The sequence below is a fragment of the Diadema antillarum genome, unplaced genomic scaffold (assembly GCF_040938485.1).
Source record: "Diadema antillarum isolate AM-2024a unplaced genomic scaffold, OU_Dant_1.0 seq00000107_RagTag, whole genome shotgun sequence".
NCBI lineage: Eukaryota > Metazoa > Echinodermata > Echinoidea > Diadematoida > Diadematidae > Diadema > Diadema antillarum.
The window spans coordinates 273878-296229 of record NW_027271193.1 but is presented as its reverse complement, the minus strand read 5'-3'; the positions used below and the strand labels follow the sequence as shown (position 1 = coordinate 296229).

Genomic DNA, 22352 nt, shown 5'->3' with positions numbered 1-22352 from the left:
ATTTTACTTTCACAAATCGCCACTCACATTCAACGCATTGTGTAGACAAACACTCTCACATGCATTTTACTTTTGCTAATTTTGGCTCCTCAATATGAAATACTGTAAAACATGATATATTCGCGGCATGAAATTTTCGCGAATTGGAGCCGACAGCCTTTTTCGTGGCATGAAATTTTCGCGAACTGCTTCTGGCATTCAATGTATGTAGTGTAGACAAAAGCTTTTGCGTGCATTTTAATTTCGCAAATTTTGGCGCTCGCGAAATTCGCGAAATTAAAATGCACGCGAAAATTCCTCGTTTTACAGTACACGATTATTAATAATTTTGTGGTTTTTTATTTCTATGGGTATATATGACTAATCTCCATTACTTAATATTGTACTGAAAATGTTTTTTTTGTTTGTGTCTGAATTTGTAACATTTTTTTCTGTCTCATGTTTTGATCGTAAAGCAATATTGTTTCCTCTTATTCTTTTTGTTGTGAACAACCCCGACAAGACTCTGGTCTTTTGTATTTTCCATGTTTCATTCATAGTTATTATATGCTGTGTATGTGCATGTTCATGTACTCATTCCCTGTCCTTAGTTTGTTATGGCACAAATGATATGTTTTTTTAAATGAAACAGAATAAAGTTCAAGGTCATGCAGTACTGAACATTGCCTGACATTTATTCTGGTTTAGGGAAAATGTTACACATACTAACAATAAAATCAGGCAAAACAAATCAAACTTACCCAATAGGTACAGGGAGTTGTGCTTTTAAAGACTTTCGCTATTAATGTTTTCAGCCAACAGTCAAAGATCTTGAAAGAGGTATCATAGTTCAATGACTTCTGTAATAGAAGTTAACCCATTGAGGATAAGCTGATTTTGCTGCAACATGCCTTTCCCATAGACACCTGCCCGAGTATACTTGGGACTCATCCTCAACAGGTTAAGATGGATATAAATGATGTCCTACTTCTTTTCATTTTTTTCCAGAGGGTGAACATAGGAGTCGATTGGCATATGAATGTATCTAATGTAAGTTAATTGGCCTGTCAAGCCTGCAGACTTACCTCAACAGCCCAAATGGAACATCCCCTGATCTCGACCTCTAACCTCTCGCCTGGCGTAAAGAGCTTAGTCTCATCTGCCAGTCTCTTCATCAGTGCATCAGAGTAGCTCAGTACTCCAAAGTAGTTCAACACTTGTGGGACTCTACATGGTACAGAGAGAGGGGGAGAAGAGTAGAATTGGTGCAATATTTTACCTGTTTTTTCAAACTGTCCCCTAAAGTCAGTTGCATAGATACATAGAACTGCAAACATTATACAACATAGATGCTCCTGACTATGGTATTATGAATACATCTGTGCATGAAATAGATCTCAGATAAAGCATGGTTGAGTACAAAAGCAAAATGTTCATCATTTGGAAGCAGTAGAGGATGCATATTTCTTTTACAGGAAGGAGAAATTGCTTTCCCACAAAAAAGAATACCATTTCAGTGATGAAACATCTTAAAGCAACTCAAAATCCCTTATACTACACGCCATATGCATAATAGTAAGGCATGGAATTCACAGCAAGTTTATGTTCTAATCTACACCTCATCCTCAAGTTGTGAATGATAATTATTCAGCAAAGTCTATAGAACATTTAATTTGTATTCCATCTTCTACTTGGGGAGTAGAGGTAAACACAGGTGTCAAGATCAAATGTAGCTACTCTATGAGTGCTTGAAATTGATCCTACGCCCACTTATCAAACAAGATTGAACAAAACTGCTATAACAGACACTACTACTTGTAATTCTTTGTTTGTTTTTCCTTCTTCTTCTTTTCCTTCTTCTTCCTCTTCCACTTCCTCCTATTCTTCTTCTCCTTCCTCCCTTTCTTTGCTCAAAATTGCTCAGCTGATCTCTCTGGCTGCAAACACATGTTCAGGTATAGACTCAAACCCACCACCTCACTCTTTGTAATGTAGTGAAGAAGCTGAGAGGGCACACCCTTTAGGTAACTCACCTGTAATCTGCAAACATGGTCAAGCAGTCGATGTCTGTGAAGGACCCGTAGCTCTGACCCTCAAAGCAGGCCCAGATATCAGCCACAAGAATCTGAGCCCGCTTCAGGATTGACACTGCAGATGAAAATAGACAGTCACAGCCTTTCAGTCTTTCTTCACCATTTTGTTTTGTTCTCGTATGTCTGATCTTAACAGTCCCATCTAGTGCTTTACACCATATCCTTGTGATCACAGCCCTCTACCATTTTATTACTCAAGTCACTGCAATCGTACAGGCACCAATGGTGCACAATGGCCCTTATTTAGGAAGCATTTCAGCCGGCTACCGCTATCCAGTGCAAGTTTGTTAAATCCCATCAAATTCAGGTGACACTTCTCACTTGATACCAGTTTGCAATACAGGCAAGGTGTCTGTCTGAGGACATGAGTGCCAGAGTAGGACTCATAGCCTGGACATTCTCATTTGAAATTGAAATTTTGATTCCATTCATTGAAAAAAAGTGGCCCTCGTTGTGCATCTACCAGTGTTAACCCGTTGAGGACGGACTGATTTTGCTACAACACACATTTCCCACAGACACCTGTCAAAGTATACTCAGGACTCATCCTCAACGACAGCTGACGACAGGGTGCAGGCTGTTTAAGTTTCAGTTTATTCCAGTCTTCAAACTCACATGGGGAAAAAAAAAAATCAATTAGATCATTTAATCGCATTGATCAAAATAGTTCAGAGGTATTCACTATCCCATTTTGAAAGCGTTTTAGAATGCAAATCCCTGCATTGATTAAGGATCAAAAACATTCAATACAACCATTTGTGTTTCTTTTGAAGGGGAAAGTAAAATCTATCATCAAAGTCAGAGGTATGAACAAAGTATCTCACCATCTTTTCCCTTGTAGGAAGCAACATCTCTATATGAAGAGAAGTTTGTGGTAACAATGTTCAGGAGCTTGGTAGCGCTCTGTTCACATGCTGCGATGCAGTTGACAAAGGATCCATTGAAGTGCTGCAAAATGTGATGATTTCAAAGATGTACATGTATGCTCTATTTCTTCTCCGCTATGGTGGAATGAAACATAGTATGTATCTCACTGTAATTTCAAACCCCAGCAAGACTGACAAGATATTACCAAGGAGCTGAGCTGCTTCTAAACTACTTACTGAATACCTGAAAGCCAGGAGCTGATTTAATGGACTGATGGTACTTGTATTCTACTACATTTAGCTATTATGGACCAGAACAATGTTGGAGCCAGAATTATTTTGTATAACTTTTATGCATATTCATGACTTGGTTGATCAGGGAAGGTGAGCCATTTTGCTAATCAAACTGGATCGGTCACCATCGCTTTATGGTGCAAACATGATCTAGTGGTAATATTCTAATTAGTAGCAAAACTTTGAGATCAAACATTTTACATTTAATCTTAGACATTTATAAGTGTGCTGGAGGGTAATATTCATATAGACCTGAAAAATATCATGGATGTACTTTTATGCATTTTGCACTGCGTGGAATACATTGCATCATGAGCCAATTGTTTGGCACCTCATAACTTCTCCACAGCTTTGGTAAATTAATTATGGAAGAAAATGTCATGCTGATGATTTTGTTGTCACACCAGAGAGGTGAGATGAAGGCTCTAGCCAAATTTAGACATTTAGCAGTTGTCATTTTCAGGTCAGTTTAAGCATTGTCAGAAACTAACAGAATATCTCAGATTCCAAACTAACTAGGAACTAGAAATAAAAATCCAGAATAGTTCACTCTTTAGATTTTGTTAAAGATATTTTTGAAAACATGAACATTCTCAAATTTGGTTTTGATAGCTGTGCTGTGGATAACAACACAATAGAAGCATTCAGGTAAACATTATTCAACTTTCTGCAACTTTTTTGTGCTTCCCATCATAATTTTTATATACAGAACTGAATCCCCTTTGGTTTCCTTCACTCAATGTGTCATAGTTTGGTGTGCTGAGTTTCTTATAAATTTGTAGTTGTTGTTATTGTTGTTGTTGTTTTTGCTCTGTGGGCCCTAACCGCAGCAGCGACCCCATACGGACAAATACGTACCGTAAAGGGGTCGCACAGCAAGCCTATCCTGTCACGGAAGCACCTGATATGGCTTAGCATTTACGTGACCAGAGACCAAAATACAGGGTTTTATACTGAAATTAGTAGCCTTACTCTTAGATAAGATACTTACAATCACAGCAGGCGAAGTCGATTTACAATATGATCTGTTTTGAGAGCCCTGTGAAAGAGTTTATCCGAGGGTTTTAAAGTCCTACCGCATTTCGTATTGTGGTACGACTTACACAGCGCATGCGCGAATATGGATAAAACGTAGCACATACTATAATACGCAATGTATGCGTGTGGAAAAAAACCCGGACGGCTCGCTGAGATCTGAAATGAATATTCATGAGATGTAACAAAAAAGAATGCATGCTGGGCGCTGATTTACTATCGGGCCTACAGGCACTTATTAATTTCGTTTTTAAAGCACATTTTGAATGTGTGGTTCATTATTTATTTGCAATAAAGGAAGTGCACACATAATGAACATCTGGAGATATGACGGATTAAGAAAATAACAGGTGATTTTCATGATAGAGGGTATGTTTGTTTCTTTGTTTGTTTCTTTATTTGTTTGTTTTTTTCCCAGTCTGCAGGGGCAATATCCCAGATGTCTCATCTATAAATCAAGTTTCCTTTCACACTGTAAAATGTTGTACATTCACAATGGGCTCCACTCACAAGCTCTGCTTCTTGGGGACTCATATTCATTTTTGCTTCATGTTTATTATCTGCTGTGATTTGATTTGAATACACTTCTGTTACATACATGTCTTGTCTATTTTCAATGTTTCAGGATTGTTTGATTATTTATTAAAGAGACCTTTCTTTTTTCAAAGACTTCCACCGTATGGGAATCCTTTCCTGTCTTTTTCTTTCGGGCATGTCACTTGCTGTTTGATTGTGTGTGTGTGTCTGCACGCATGTGTGTTTAATGATTATTTGTGTGTAACAAGTTGGATGAACTGGAAGCTAAATTTCTATGTACTGTGATATACAGATCAATAAAGTTGACTCTGAGTAGTCCTTCATTTTCTTCATTCATTCATTCATTCATTCATAGCAACGGGACAAGAAGTGTCTTCCGAAATTTTTATATCAGAATGTCATTATTTCCTTTTTTTTAAAATCTGATTTTATCATTTTTGCAGTGTTCTCCTGGATTTTTTTTTTCATTCTCATGAAATATAGATAAAGTTTTAGACTGGCTTTCATCTTAAAGGTATGATGGATTGGTTAATGAAAAACTAGAAAGTAACCCTTTCAGATCCTTCCATATGGTCATGGGGATTGTATTCCACTGCTCCCTATGTCATTTTCAAAACATTTAGTGTCTTTTTTTTTTGCACTATTATCGACACTATATCTAATAACACTATACACTCAATTATAGCTTCATATTGATATTGTTATTTATACATACGAGTGTGTGATTACACCTTTTATGTATTGGTGATGGTAATGTACAAGCATATTCATACACTTATTCTCTTCCTTCTCATTCGCATTAGGAATAAAATAAGCACTAAATTATTATGTCATGTCCCTAGTACTCATTCTCATGATCGTGATACTATATACCTGGGGAGGGAAGGTGACAATAATGCAAGCCCAGTGTCACTTACATGCACACTGTATGAGTGCACTAATATGCTGTGCCTATCAGAGGCAATGATCTTAGGTCAAGGTTATACTACAAGTCCACCATTTTCCCAACATCTCTATATATATCAACATGTACAATTTCTGAATTTATTTTTATGAAACTAAATGTACACATTGAAAGTATTATCAGGTAAAGGTTGATTCTGCATATAATAAATAAAGTTTGAGGCCATGCAGTGGGCTAAAGATCAAAGGTAAACATTTTGCACCATACACGTATATATATATATACATTTATATATATAGTTATAATGTACATAATAATATTTTGAAAAATGCTCAAGACATCCTTAATAAAACAGCACATATACATGTATTGCTTGATGATTTTCCCGAGAGGTTTATGTCATTAAGACAAAGTTCAAGTGTCAATGGTCAGTTTATAATGCAAAGATTATACCTATAGAACTGTGAAATTAAGCTAATTTATCCACACAAACATGTACCTTAGACATTGACAGATGTTTATGGACTAATTTGAACATATTCTGGACAAAATGATAACGATACGGGAAATATTTCCGCTCTGAGTTGAAAGTCTAGATGAAACGCCAAAATGTCACTTTTTTTCCGTCTACCTTTTAAGAATGGCTGAAAGTATTATTGTCATGAAAATTGGTGTACGTACAGACTGCAGAGTGTGATTATTTGCTTGTCATGAAACCACCTCACATTGGCAATATGTTGTGTATAGACCGTTTGGAAGAGCGGGGTATACCGTTTTCATCATTGCGACATTTATGCTTTTTTCCTGTCACATATTCAGTATGTGCTAACCGCCTTAGGCTTGACTAACCACGTGCATGCGTTCCCCAGGTGTAAATCCACACTTGCGTAACTTTTGCGCTCCCTCCTCGTGTTTCTAGGCTGTATGAGATCAGCTAAGTTCGTCGCTCTGACCAAAGCTGCACACGATGGCGGGAAAACTTTTCTGAGCACGCAGGGTAAAGCCTGTCTCTCTTTTCCCCCTTTTTCTCTTAACCGCTGTACGGAGTCATGGCTCATTTTGATCCATCGAGATGTGCTATGTGCATGACTTTATTTGAAAAAGGACTGAAGGGGTACAATCGATCTAGACTTGCCACAATTGTGACATCTCCGGGTACAGCCTTCAAGCTTTGTGGCAGGACTGTATACCTAGACAATTTTGTGTGCACTAAATGCCGCACCGAAATATTCCGAAACACTATGAAACGAGGGAAAAAACGGACTGCTCGTCGGCGCCCTCCGAGAAGTCAACTACGCGAGAATAAGGAGCCAGTATCCCCAACCCCCAAGGCAAAAAAGAGGGCCCTTTTTGCTACCCCACAAAAACAGATATCCACAAGTCAAACAGAGCAGCTTGATTTCAATGTTGGAGGAAGTCAAGCTGAGAACACTGGATGTGAAGCAAGCGATGAAGAGGAAGATGAAGAAGGAGAAGGAGAAGGAGAAGGAGAAGGAGAAGAGCGTGCATCCGGGGATCCCGATGATTCTATGCCAACACCACTAGAGAAGGCAGTGGGGTTTATAAAATCATATCGGTATTTGCTGGGCATCCGGGCAATGTCCAAGATCTCTGCACCCGCAAAGCGAGCAGTGATTACTGCCGCAGCAGAGATGATCAAAAATGAGGTACGCTGTTTTCATTCTTAGGCCTATGTGTTAACATCACAATTATGACGCTGCTGCATACAGTATATTATATTTATTAGTAGTAGAATTATTATCGCTGTTAATATCAATTTAAGAATAAATATGACTTGCCACAACGAAAGGATTCTAGAATCGCTGACGGCTGAGCCGAGAAAATTGTGTTTAACGTCAGATCGTCAAAATCGGTCAAAACTATCAAATTTCCGTTTTTGACATGGTTTTGTAGTCTAATATATCGTCTATCATCTGCCGAAACTTCGACGCTAAATGATCAAAGGAAAGGCAAGAGAGTAGAATTTTTCTTGGCCCTGATTTTGCGACTTTCAACTGAACAGAAGTGTCCGACGATTTAGATTTAGCGCCGCAGAAAGGCCCCGCCCCTAGCAACGAGGGAGTGATCTTATCGATCCGTGCATGGCATGTATCGGGGGATAAAAAAAGAACAAAACAAACATTGAAGGCGCGGTTTTCTCAAAACGCTGATTTCTTAGACCACTCAGTCGACATGGTCTCATAAAATCATTGATATCTCCGCAACCAAGTACTTTAATTAGTCATGTTATATACGAACTTAAAGCAGGAGAGTAAGGGGATAATGTCATGTCATTTTAAGAAAATCCTCCGACGACCAAAGCTGGAAGCGTTTCAGCAAGAAGTGAACCACACTACAGTTGCTGCATTTTCCTGGGAAAAAGCCTTGGAGGAGGCAGAGCAGAGCATGCCAGCCACAGTAAGCTGCATCTGGGCAATGATGCCAGTCAAGAAAAATGGAGAAAACAGAAGGTAAATATAATGTAAGATAAAATCAACACTATTGACAATTACCTATGAACTGCGGAGAGAACCCTGAGGGCTGTTTATGGGTAGGCCCTACATAATAGCAGCATAACAAGACATAATAATTGAACATAATGTCAATATAATAGAGATGTGTGTATATATAACATATTATGAGTGAATAAATTATATACAGTAACTGGATCCACCTGAGCACTAACTTTCATCTTAGAGTTGTGTCACTGGATAGTTTAATGAGGCCCCATCCATTTCAAGTTAAATCGCTTACGATGGCAGTCTCCTGCATTCAATTATCTCTGTTATTTACTGAAAAAATATGTTTTTGTGTGTATGTATACACATATACTGCTTAATGCAATTGCTTATTTGTATCTGTTTGTACACTACATTGTTAAATATCACTGCACTTGCTGTTCTTTGTCTTTGTGCTTTTGAAATTTGTTTTCAATTTGTATCTGATTGAAAGTGGAAAATACATCAAATCAAATCAAAATATATTCACAAATGATGGCTAACAGATTCTGTGAAAAAGAATGTTCTATTTATGTATGAAATGTATTTGGTTAACAAAAGAAAAAAACTGAAGTTCCTCTTTCGTCTCAACGGGTAACAATCAACTGTTTTCATACATATATATCAAAATAAAACACAAAAATAACCAGTTTGAACAGTTCATAATGATAGGCCTAATGTTCTTAAAACACATCCTTTTCCCTTTTCCTATAATATTACTGGGAACAAGCAACAAGTGACCAAGACCAAACACATTTTTCATAAATTACAGTGATGTAATAAAAGTTATGTCATTAATGGTAATACAGATGTTATAAATGATATAATAAATCTTCTTTGCAGTGATCTGGCTCGAAAGGCTGGTCAAATACTTGCAATTGTCCTCTACACAAAATGTCGGATCTACAAATTTGTGCAATCCTGCATTGGGATAGAGCTCTGGAGACAACGAGTGAGCCACAAGGTATTCACCACATTGAACCACATGGGGATATCTCAAAGTGCGGACACAGCCAGACGAAATGTGGACATCATTGGGAAGAAACATGATGATGAGCTGTGGAAGTGGAAAGAATCTCAGGTGGGCAAACTTATTTCAGTGAAAAGTTGTAGAATGCTACTCAAAGGGTTATTTTGTTAGAAAGCTTGGAAAATGTACTTGATCTGCAGAACTAATATTTTAAGAAAATTATTTTGAATCTCTAAAGTGTCAACACCCAATAAACACATCTGTAGATGAGAAGCAAGAGATGAAAATGTCATGTCCCCCTGTTATCCGCACACTTTAACCCTATTAAGCCCAAGGGGGGGGGGGGGGGCACAATGTTTTTGTTCGCCACTCCGACACCCTTTACCTGATTTCAACAATATTTGGTGACCTTTCCTAAAATCTTATTGCAAACAGTTTGATATATAATTTAACTATGTCAGGTATTACTAGCTGCCAGGGCAACCATAAACTGACAACCATGTTCGTCAGATTTTGCATGATTTTCTGTTCCAATTTCAGTTAACAATTATGATAATAGATAAAATGGGGTTTTCTTGGCTGTAATTTGCTGAAGGACCAAAAAGTGAAGTAATTATGGTTGTGAATTACCCTACAATGGTCGTCTTATTAATACCTATATTTTATGTGACATAGCCATCAAACAAGAAATATAATGGAAATAATTGAAAATGCAGCATTTTCTTAAGATTACCCTATTATTATGTGTTTTGCCTTTAACATCATTTGTTTATCATATTATAAATCTGCAAAAGAATATCAATACTATGGAAATATGAAATGTGATACAAATATCTAAAACTATCCCAAGCAATTCAGCGTAGCTCTTATGCATTATTTTCTTTACATTGTAATGAATAGCGCCCCCACATGTTGACCTCAATAAATTTCAACCATTACAAAATAGTGAAGGTTTACTTGCTTTTCACTTGTGGCAAATGAAAATGATTGATATAAAGTGCCAAATATGACAGTCATACATCATATAATAAAAAGATTATGTAGAGCACAATGTGTGCCCCCCCCCCCCCCCCCTGGAAGGGGTCAAAATAGCTTGGGCCTTATCGGGTTAAAGAAAGACAAACTTTTTCCCCTCTTTCTGCTTATTAGGAAAAACCAGAAACTCAGCAGACGATCAAGGACACCGGCGGATACAGCTATGGCTTCTGTATTGACAACATACAGGTTGGAACTGAAGCCAAACATCAGAGGAAAGGACATGGAAACAAGTTCCTCCTGCAAACGATGTGTTTTGCTGTCAAAGATCGAGTCAAAGAGGGATCAGCAATTCTACAAGTACCAGCAGCAAGTCTTGATCCATACACGTTCCTTCCATCTCCTGATGTGTTTGAGCGACAGAGAGCAAGAGCAGTTTTTCTGGTACAGTCCCTGCTACCCAAGCACATGACGCAACTTAAGCATCTACAGAACAAGATTCCCTCCAGAATCCTTCATTCTCATACTACTGAAATGGATGAGAAATCTCAATGTGTAAGTTTTTATTTAACATGGTAACACAATTGTTTTTATTCAATGCATGTGCATTAAATAGGAGTGCTTGTCTTCCTTGAATCATGTTTTCGTAGTTTATTCCTATTCTATCATAAGGAGGGGTTAAAGTAATCATTGTGGGGATATGGTAGGTTTGAATGCAATTTTAAAGAAGGGGAGGGTAGCAGGGGCGGATCCCGGAATTCTGTAAAGGGGGGGGGGGGGGGGGTGGGGGGCGTGACTAATATTACTATTGCCACTTCCGGGTTTCATTTCATTTTATCCTTTTTATTTTCTTTGTTTCTAATGAAAATTAAAGGGGGGGGGGGGGGGGGGCGTGTGCTGGTTGCGCCCCCTCTGGATCCGCCACTGGGGTAGGAAGCACTCTGAGAAAAAAGATACATTGTAATACCTAGTCTGCCCAAAAATTAACCCTCCCATATGTTGCTTGCCTGTGGTCTGCAATCATAGTATTAAATACATCACTTTTGCAAGAAACATTACTTCAATTTCTCTTTCTTTCTTTCTTTCTTCCTTCCTTCGTTCCTCCCTTCCTTTCTTTTTTGAAATATAGGTCACTCTGGGAGTTGTTGACGCTGATCCAGGCTCCACTCAGGGTATGATCTCAGTGATGGAGCATTTGCAGAAATATGTTCCTGTTGTGGATGATCATCCCAAACCATGTCTCCTGAGTGGTGATGGCCTCACCATTGAGCGCATTCTCCACGCACAGCGGGCTAGGAGTAATGGAGCAAAGTGGGATGACCGTTTGGAGGCATTTTACGCTTGCCCGCAAGAGTTCCACAAGGAAATCCTCCATGTGCAGGTAATGATATACCATTTTGGTAACTTGTGTAGGCCTATGTTATGTTTATAATGTTTGGTGAAAAAAAAAGCAACTGATAATTTGGGGATGGAAGTAGTGATGCAGATAGTCAGAAATATGTGTGCAAAAAATTTCTTTTGTATTCACAACCTGCCTTAAAAAAAAACAAGAAAAAAAATATTGGCTCAATTTGACAACGGCAGTAATGGTATGTTAAAGTAAAGGATTTTTTTCTTTCATTCTGAAATTTATGGTAGATTTCCAAAGGCCAAATATAAAAATAAAGGGCCTCATGTACAGGTAGTTCATTCATGAATACGAAATAATTAAACATTCAGTTCAATTGCAATCTGATTTGAACACTCTACATTGGGGTGACAGTTTCCAACACGGGTGCCTCCCTTTTATTGTACGTGTAAAGTGTGTTGGGGAGGCAAAGCCACTAACATGAAACACCTACACACCCAATCCTAGCTGTGCCTATTATATGAACTATGCATAATCATTATCATACAAACAGGATTCAAATAACAAGTTCTTCCAAGCATCCAGCCTGGCTGACAGGGGAACCATTGCTCAACTGAAGAATGAGTTCAATCACAGGTCATTCAAGAGAGATGCAGTTGAGAACTTTCAGCATGTCTGGGATCTGTATAAGGTATATATAAGTGTATATAAACTTTTGTATGAAAATACAAAAACTAGAAAGGAATCAGAGAGCATAGACCTCTTCGAAGCAATTCATTTCCACTTATACACATATAACTCCCAATGATAGGTAAGTAAAAATATACAAAAAATGCTGAAATGTGATTACCTCTTCAGCGTTTTTTTGTGACATTCTCAACTTTTTCTGTGAGTAAAGTTTCATCAAATCTGTAGACAACTTGAGTTATTTTGCACTCTGACAAATCAAAACAGACAAAAGCATAACCTCCTTCCTTGGTGTAGGTAATAAATCCATGATAGACTTTGTATGAACTACTAATTCTTTATTTGTTGATGCTCACTGCAACTGAGTTTTGGTTGTTTTTAAGTAATCTCATACAACTGATAATTGCAACATAAATGAAATTGTGACGATTTCAATTCATGAAAAAAAATAATTACTGCATTTGGATTGGCTATGTTACTTTTTTATGTGTGGACGTTGGGTGATATTCAGCTACTTAACTCATCATTCCTGCCCCTTCCATCCTAAATAACGTTTACTTGGTTTCACTCTCAATAGACCATGTTTCAGAGATTTCTTATTCTCTCATTCAACGTTTTAGTTTGTGACAGAATCACACATCGTTCTGTGTGCAATGAAACTATGCGGAGTATCATCACTAGAGGATCAGCCAAAAGGATTGCCAACTGAGCAGGATGTAGAAGCACAGCTCAAGTGGCTATCTAATCTATCACAGCGGGTGGTGGACTTCTGCTGGGCTCCGCCAGATCGAGGAGATGTGCAGGTAGCTGCAGCAGGTTTTGATCAGAAATTAAGAGATGTTCCTGATGACGCTCTACGGTACTGTTTCTGCAACACAAAAGGTAACTTCAATCTGAATATTCGTGTAATGGTTGATGTTTGGCTAGAAAGATCTTATATGATGGTAGGAAATTCATGAACATCTCTTTTGAAATAGCCATGACAACGTGACTCATCATTGTCTAGTTACCATGTCTGCGAGTAGAAACATATTCTGTGATGCAAGAATGGATCTGGCTCTTGAAGGAATTGGAAGTGACATTTTGTATTGCAACAGATTGCATAAATGCCTACTGTTGACACTCCATTCATTACCCTAGTTACTGAAATGGGCCTAATGAGAAAAAGGGTTGATAACACAGCTTCCATGTCCACAGTATATACTAGTGTGTTATGAATTATTTATGGGAGGATTTTCATTGTTAATCTACATATCAATAACTTAAAATCTATTATATTTGTCTTACGAGGCATTAAAGCTCACTGCAGTGATGTGGCACTCTCCAAATAAAATGAAACATTTTACTGAAGCATTAACAGCTGACATGATTTCAAATGTAAATATTAAGATCTGATAATACCAAGTTGAATTCAGTTCACATACAACTGTGCACACAGTTACTATAAACACTTTATAACCCTAAAGTGTTTTTTTTTTATTTGCCATTGTATGTTTGCTTATATACCAACAGAGAAGTCAGATGAAATGGTCATGTGCTGCTCTAAGACATGTAGACATGCATGGTTCCATTTAAGCTGTGTGGGACTCCAAGAGGCACCAGATTCTGACGAAGACTGGTACTGCTCTCAAGGGTGTAAAGACAGTGACTCGTACATCTACTGCTTCTGCCATAAGAAGTGTCAGACTGGAGATGAGGGGATGGTGCAATGCCACCTAGCAGAGCACTGTAAAAAGCATGAATGGTATCACAAGTCCTGTGTCGACATCAGCAAAGATGACCCTGTAGCAGGTAATGAGGATAGATGTCAAATTCGTGTGTGTGTGTGTGTGTGTGTGTGTGTGCGTGCATATCTTGGGTGAGGGGTTGCAGTGAAACAGGAGTATGCTGATAGAATCAGAAAGCTGTTGTGCATGCCTGTATAAAAGCTCATACATTTCAAGATACACAGTCAAAGTTGAAGTTATTATTGTGTAGAGGGGCAAGATTTAAATCCAACAGAAAAAAAAACCCTCAAATACAGAAATTGAAATACAATTGTATATGCATGTATATATTCATGACTAACAGAGGGAACTCAGATACCAACTTTTATGTAAGGAGTTGTAGCAACACTTAGTTTTTGTGGCATTCCTGCATGTCTATATTTACATGTACAAGTGTAGTACAACTGTTCCGATATGGGGTGGAGATGGGAGATAACATATCCTGTCCTTAAATAAGCCATGGATTCAGAAAATATTCTATGCAGATATCAATATTAACTTGATAATACATCCAAGATACACTATATGACCCTTCAAAATGTGGTGAAGCCTTGATATATAAATAGTGTTGTATTATCATGTGTGGAAAAAGTAAGACCATGTTAGATAAAAAACGCAAATACCACTACAAATATAGAAACACAAAGGGCCAACTTCAAATGATGGTGGTCCTTCTACCAGAGGGGAGCAAGGAGGCTCAACAATTGAAGGTACCCAAGCAAATGCAAATTCAAATCTTTGTATGGCAGGCATACAAGTTCTCTTCACAATTACTCCAAGTACTATCATTCAACACAGTAAAAAATGCATAACACACTCTACATTCTCATTTTCTTTTTATTCTTCTCTATTTTGTATTCATTTCCAGATAAGTGGTACTGTTCAGATGAATGCAGTCTTGGGGCTGAAAATGATGACTACATACTTAACCACACCAAAGCTCTCATGTATGAAGGACTTTGCCACCTTGTCAGACGACAAGCAGTCAGAGAAGGTGATGGACCAGCCATGACAGATGACTGGAAAGCAGATATGATTGACTTCCATCTGAAGAATCATCCGAAGTATCTCATAAATGGGCATTACTTTCTTGCATGTGAGTTTTAGACAGTGTTTCATTGAATGACAAGTTTATGATAAACCTGTACATGCTTTTGGAATTGTTTTTTCATTGAAAGTGATACTTATCGTGATAATGAAATACAGAAATGGAACTTTTTGATGGGTATGATTGGATGCTGCTGCATTGATTCATGCTATCAAATTAAGTCAATATCTTGTCAATGCATTTCAGATGAGAAAAATGTTACTCCTTGCAACCAAACATGAACACATGTACTGGTCTATGATTGACAAACTTTTTGACACTGTCCAATATGATGCTAATGCAGCTTAATGTTTGTTCTTTCATTCTTGCTCTTGATATAATTGATCAGTGTACATGCACACTATTTAAACATATGTGAAGGAGAGCACGTGCCCCCATGTCATTCTTCTTTTATCTTCAGTTTTATCTTGTACTTAGTAATACAACAAGGTAACAAAAAAGGGCTGGCAATACCACAAGCTACCCCACCAGTTGCTTCACTTCATTGTTTCTTCTCTACAGATCATTATAGAAACTTGAGCCCTTTCTGTGATTGATTGTGTTTTGATTGCTAATTAGGCGTTGGAGGGTTTGCTGATCCAAAGCTTCAGCTAAGCTTTGTGTGGAATAGAGTGGCAAACCCCAAAGGGAGACGTGGAGGAAACATTGGACTGGATCTCGTGAACGAATTCATGAACTTGGATTATGTGGGTGAATATCATAATTCTTAATTTATACTCCACAAACTTTTAATTTTCTCTTCAGATGTAGAAGGTAATTACAGCCAGTTCTTTTGTATTGCTGTCAAAAGCTTTTTTTCTAAAGTTATTGAAAGGTGACAGAGAATTGGCACATACATCAGTGGACCCCTCATTATAACAAAGTCCTTGGAATCACCGGTTTTCTTTTTGTTACATCCAAATTTCATTGTAACAGAACAAAAAGCACTGAAAAAAAACATAGAGTGGATGATGTTATTGCCTGAATTTTTTTACTTCCTTGCAACCGGAATTTTGTTATAACCATGTTTATTATAATGGAAATGCACTATCTTCTACCAGGTGCCTGTATGGATTGGAGTCCTTAGTCACTTCATTGCCTGGAAAAATACACTATGTCTACCACACCACTGACTTAGCACATAATCAACAAAGAAAGAAGGGTCACACTTTTTTAATTTGGTTGAACTGTAATCAAATTATATCTCCTATAGGGACCTACAATCCTGCTATCATTCTGATGAAAAGGAGCTCTTGAATTTAAATGCACCAAAAACATAAAAGAAGGAAATAATTTCAAACCCATCAAACCGAAACTTATCAGAAATCATGTTCAGTGTATTGTAAAATAGAAATGTAACTATGGCTACTATATAGCCATAGCAACATTTCTGTTTTACAATACATTGAAAATTCCCCAGAAAGTCACTGCCAGTCAATACATGCATGTGTGCTAAGTTCCATGCAGCTGTAAGTATCATACCTCCAACCATTTCCGACATATGGAGAAAAAAATGAAATGTTGATATTTTCACTTGACCTTTGACCTCATAACCCAAATCTCTCTCAAGTGAATCTTCATTGGGTAGTATATGTATACACTAAGTTTTTAGAAAATATGTTCAGGCGTGGAATAGATACATTGGAAACAGTGAAATTTTGAGCATTTGTCCTTGACCTCTGACCTTGAGCATCTTCACATAAAAGTGACATAGACATACCATCGGATATCTCAAATGGTTTTAGAATTAAGCTGTCCACAAAATGATAACGAAAAAAAAAGGACAGACAACTTGAAAACACAATGCCTCCAGGGACACTTCATGGGGGAGGCATAAATAAGTTACGGACATTTTAGGGGTCTTGTTCAAGCACATGATCAATCCAACTGCATGTGATTTCTTATACACTTTGCATTAAGCATACAGTAAATATGAAACAACACACAATATCATAATAAATTGTTCACAATCGATTAATGAGCCAATGCTTAGGAATGTCTGGAAGAAATAATACCTTTTAGTATTGGCTTCGAGTTTAAGTATTGATTCACAACTTACTTTAGCTAAAACATACTTATTGTCTATTGTATTCAAGGGTAAAAATTTGTTTCAATATAAACAATAACAATCAGAAATGCTACTATTGCGACTTGTATGCCTACAACTTACATGTTTCTTACAATACGTCTTGAAAAGAAATGTAAGAATATGACCTAGATCTCCGACCTTGAGCAGGGGCACTGAAAAGTTGATAACCACTACATTGCCCACTCATATAACATCTTATTAAAATACTTCAAATGGTTAAGTTTTGCTGTCCACAAAATAGATTATGGGCAAAGGACGAACAGACAGAATGATGGACAGACAGCTGGACAGAAGTATGGCTGAAGAAACTGAAAATAGTGTGTCTCTTGCGGCAGAGGCATGAAAACCTCACATATTAAATTTCAATACGATAAATTAACCTCATGACAAACATCGCTCTCTTAATTTTCACAGGAATGGTAAAGTCATCTGGGGGAAGTACTACACCACAACAACTGTCCAGATGCGCACAAATGAGTGGGCCCTTTGGAAAGGACCTTGATGCCCTCTTTACAGGTGCAGGCATAGTTGACATGGAAGATAGTACTCGAGGCAAGAGGACAGATTTGTATGACGCTGACATACGACGCTTCACTGAAGAATATCAGGCTGATGCCCTTTTGGACTATATCCCAGGCAGGGAACACTCAGGCTTTGGGGCATTCGAAGGAAGATGTATGATGCAAAATCCAAAGAAATTGGGTGAAAAGTTGCAGAGTCTTTCGGTAAAATTGGACATGTGGAAAAACATTACGTCTTCATCCAAGAAGGCATGAATCTACCCATCGCAGACACTGCAACATGAGTGAGCAGGGCCAGACTGAATGCTCTCACGCATTTCTTTAACAGTGAGATACTCCAGGATTCCCTTCCTGAAGCACTTTGTCTTCTTCAAGACTGCATTGATCAAGTCAATAAATTGCTCATCCGTCCATCTCGAATTCAGGGCACCTGGGAAAATGTACATGTGAGCTTGACTTGTCCTCCCATCCCTCCCAGCACGTCCCACTTCTTGCCAATAAGACAAGATGTCAGACGGAACGCCAAAGTGTAGCACAAACTCAACATCCGGAACGTTGATACCTAAACCAAATGCCACTGTTGCGACAACACACCGGATCCTGCTATTGATGCCTCTGAATGATTCAGTGATGCGAAGCTGACTGTTTGTGTCGGAACTTCCGTGGTACATTTCGCAGATTCTCTCATCAGCATCTTTGAACCCCATCTCCGCGTTGATCCATGCCCATATTTCTGCCACGTGGTCGATGTTGCTGTAAGATAATTTGAAATGTGCATATTAAGGCCATGGCACACTATATATGTTTTTGGTCCTATGACTGACAAACTTTGGATCTTAAATGAATCACAGTATATAGCCTCAGAATAAACATGCTTGTTAATTTCATATCCAAAGTCAGTCAGTCGTGGGACTAGAAGTCAAATAGTGTGTGATGGCCTTTCACCGTTAGATAAAGTCATTCAAGATGGTCACAACCTAAATGATTGAATTCTCAAGAATCATGAAATATGAAGTAGAACAAGGAGTTCAATTGTAAAGAGTATTGCATATCAGCGTTATAGATCTGTATGGTGTTGATATGCTGTCATGTGGTTAAATTTCACCATGATAAAGGAATATATATCATATCATGGGCGTCACCAGGGGGGGTGCGTTGGTTGCGAACGCACCCCCCTTCAGATCCTTAAAAAAAAAAAAAAAAAAAAAAAAAAAAAAAACTTCAGTTCGCCAGCGACCTCAACGCCGGACGCTAAATGATTATTATTTTCTTTTTTTTTCAAAAAAAAAAATCAGTCTGCGAGCGACCTCAACGCCGGACGCTAAATACTAGTAATTACTCTTTTCTTTTTCTTTTTTTATATTTTCCACCAGGGACACACACACACACACACACACACACACACGCACAAAAAAAAATCGTCGGCAAAAACAATTCGCACCCTTGGTTCTGCAGCACTGTATTCTACAGTGTTAAAATATTTATCGACCGTACTGTACATCCGTACGATACGGAGCACTTATACACGTTTGCATGTACGTGAGCTACTTATACAAGTATGTAGGGTCTATGTACGTTACTTCTGACCAATCCATATTGCCAGCCCTAGAACGAGCCTTAGCCTCATTAAAAAAAAATGGAAAAAAAATGGAGGGGGAAGCATATCATTTTGCCCACCCCCCCCCCCCCCCCCCCCCCCATAATTCCAGAGACGAGAAGATTTTCTTTTTTTTTTTTTTGGACAGAAAAACAAAAAGTTACCCCCATAAAAATATTGGAGGGGCAAGCATATTTTAATTTTGCCCCCCATAATTAATAATTCCCGAAGTAAGATTTTCTTGCTTTTGAAAGAAAACAAAAATGTTGCCCCCATAAAAATATTGGAAGGCAAGCGCACCAATTGCCCCACCCCACATAATCATAATTCCCGCGATGAAAAGATTTTCTTGCTTTTTTGTTAGAATTCAAGAAATCTGTCCAATTATTTCACCCAAAAGCAGTGGCGTAACTACGGAGGGGGGGGGGGGTGCGCCCCCCTCCCAATCCGCTGGTTTAAAAAAAAAAGACTTACCAAAATAGTAGTTCAAGTGTTAGTAAACTGCTTTTGAATGAAAGGGTGATCAAGAAATAAGATTTTTTGTATGATTTCTTTTAACCATAATTAAATAGGTATATAGTGTGAAACATTGTTCAAAAAGCCCGGACCCGACAAAATATTGTGATTCAGCGTAATTCCTGGTTGGCATTCTGCATAATTATAAGCAGGATGTGCGCAGTGTACTCAGTACATCCGAACGAAGAGTCGCTACAATGTTGCGCAATGTGATGTATAGAATGTACACCTTTGTACCTTCGTTATATCAAAGCTAGATCACTGATTTTGCAGTGTTGCTTTACATACTAGTCTATATAAAAATATCTTGCATTGCCAATAAAAAGACTTGACCTGGGCTAATTCCTAACTTTTCCATATACACACACACAAACAAACACGCACAATAGTTTAGGGGATGCTCTAAAGTGCAGATTTTGGACATCCTTTCCCCGCTTGGTCACTTCGACGCCACCTCATGAACATAAACCCACACCCTTGACTACCAGTGGCGGATCCAGGGGGAGGGGCGCACCGGGCTTCCCCCCCCCCCCCTTTAATTTCCAAAGCGAAAATAAAAATAATATAGCTTCAAACGGCAGTTTTTGGACAGCAAAATGTCAAAATTTTCAAGCTCGCATTTAGTCGTAATGCCATTCTCCTGAAGTTGCTGCCAGTAATTGCCGACAGTTGCGCCTGGTGCGCCCCCCCCCCCCCCTCAATTTCCAAAGCGAAAAGATATAGCTACAAACGGCAGTTTGGGGACTGTAAAATGTCAAAATTTTCAAGCTCGCTCACTCCGTTCGCTCGCTTTTAATCTTTATGCCATTCTTCTGATGTTGCTGCCAGTAATTGCCTGCAGTTGCGCCCGGTGCGCCCCCCTTAATTTCCAAAGTGAAAAAATATGGCTAAGAACGGCAGTTTTTGGACTGTAAAATGTAAAATTTTCAAGCTCGCTCTCTTCGCTCACTCGCATTTAATCGTTATGCAATTCACCTGATGTTGCTGCCAGTAATTGCCAGCAGTTCCGCCCGGTGCCCCTCCCCCTTAATTTCCAAAGCTAAAAAATATGGCTACAAACGGCAGTTTTTGGACTGTAAAATGTAAAATTTTCAAGCTCGCTCGTTCCGCTCGCTCGAATGTAATCATTATGCTCTCCTTATATTGCTGCCGGTATTTGCCAGCAGTTGCGCCCGATGCGCCCCCTTAAATTCTAAAGCGAAGAAATATAGCTACAAACGGCAGTTTGTTTGTTTTTTACTGTATGATGTCAAAATTTTCAAGCTCGCTCGCTGGCTCGCTCGCATTTAATTGTTATGCCATTCACCTGATGTTGCTGCCAGTAATTGCCAGCAGTTGCGCCCGGTGCGTCCCCCCCCCCCCTTAATTTCCAAAGCAAAAAAAAAAAAAAAAAAAAAATATGGCTACAAAAATATGGCTACAAACAGTTTTGGACTTTAAAATGTCAAAATTTTCAAGCTCGCTCGCTCGCTCGGTGTGCCCCCCCCCCCTTAATTTCCAAAGCAAAAAAATATGGCTACAAACGGCAGTTTTTTTTAACTGTAAAATGTCAAAATTGTCAAGCTCGCTCGCTCGCTCGCTCGCTCGCATTTAATTGATATGTAATTCTCCTGATGTTGCTGCCAGTAATTACCGGTAGTTGCGCCCGTTGCGCCCCCACCTCTCCTTTATTTCCAAAGCGAAAAAATATGGCTCCAAATGGCAGTTTTTGGACTGTAAAATGTCAAAATTTCCAAGCTCGCTCTCTTTGCTCGCTCGCATTTGATTATTATGCCATTCACCTGATGTTGCTGCCAGTAATTGCCAGCAGTTGCGCCCGGTGTGCCCCCCCCCTTAATTTCCAAAGCAAAAAAAATATGGCTACAAACGGCATAATGTCAAAATTTTCAAGTTCGCTCGCTCCGCTCGCTCGCATGTAGCCGTTATGCCATTCTCCTGATATCGCTGCCAGTAATTTGTCGTTTCACACCGTCATTCCATAATCCATTTATAGGGGGTACAACCCCCTCCGGCACTTCCACACCCTCCCCCCACCCTTGCTCGCTCCCTCGCATACTACCCCCCCCCCCCCCCCCCCCAAGATTAAATCCTATCTACGCCGGTGCCCTTTCCCCGCTTGGTTTCCCTCAAAAAAACAGTAAAAATCTAGGGATTGAGAGCTTCCTATGTTCCAAGGTCTTCTATTATTTTGAGCAAAATTCTTTTCAGAACCTTGACCATTTTGAAGCAGGTCATGTAGATTACTTGATTTTGGTTTTGCTAGGAGGTTCATTACCCTGCAGATGATGCCGGACATTCCTTTTTTTAATCTGTGTATTAATCTCATGAGAATCGTCAGAAAGAATTTTAGGAATGGACAGGATTACTCCACACCAGTGCCATAATATAACATAAGTCTCCATACCCAGATCACCGAAAAGTGAAAGTGTCATTCATGAGATATGCTGTACCGTGCATAGATGATTGCTTTGGGTGTCCGTTCTTGGTTTGCCTTGAGGAGTTCTAAATACCAGTAGAGGTATTCTGTGAAGTCTCTGGAGCTGCAGTTGTGGATAGCCAAGTGGATGTTTGGCCTGCAATTAACATGAAT

General features: G+C 38.8%; 2 protein-coding genes across 2 annotated transcripts in view; one reads left to right on the top strand and one right to left on the bottom strand.

Moving 5' to 3' along the window:
* The window catches only part of LOC139726982 (queuosine 5'-phosphate N-glycosylase/hydrolase-like), a 35886-nt gene that overhangs the window by 247 nt on the left and 13287 nt on the right, over window positions 1–22352 (bottom strand). The window contains exons 7-9 of the mRNA XM_071637966.1: window positions 2897–3020; window positions 2013–2127; window positions 1065–1206 (exon numbers count right to left, since the gene is read on the bottom strand). Coding sequence (XP_071494067.1) covers window positions 1065–1206; window positions 2013–2127; window positions 2897–3020 — 381 coding nt within the window. The remainder of the gene's footprint in view (window positions 1–1064; window positions 1207–2012; window positions 2128–2896; window positions 3021–22352) is intronic.
* Window positions 6950–18333, top strand: LOC139726975 (uncharacterized). The gene is made up of 11 exons (XM_071637961.1): window positions 6950–7375; window positions 8010–8179; window positions 9050–9287; window positions 10326–10706; window positions 11281–11532; window positions 12053–12190; window positions 12807–13068; window positions 13699–13977; window positions 14821–15048; window positions 15619–15750; window positions 17543–18333. The coding sequence occupies exons 1-11, from the start codon at window positions 6950–6952 to the stop codon at window positions 17902–17904; spliced, it is 2868 nt and encodes a 955-aa protein (XP_071494062.1). The 3' UTR covers window positions 17905–18333.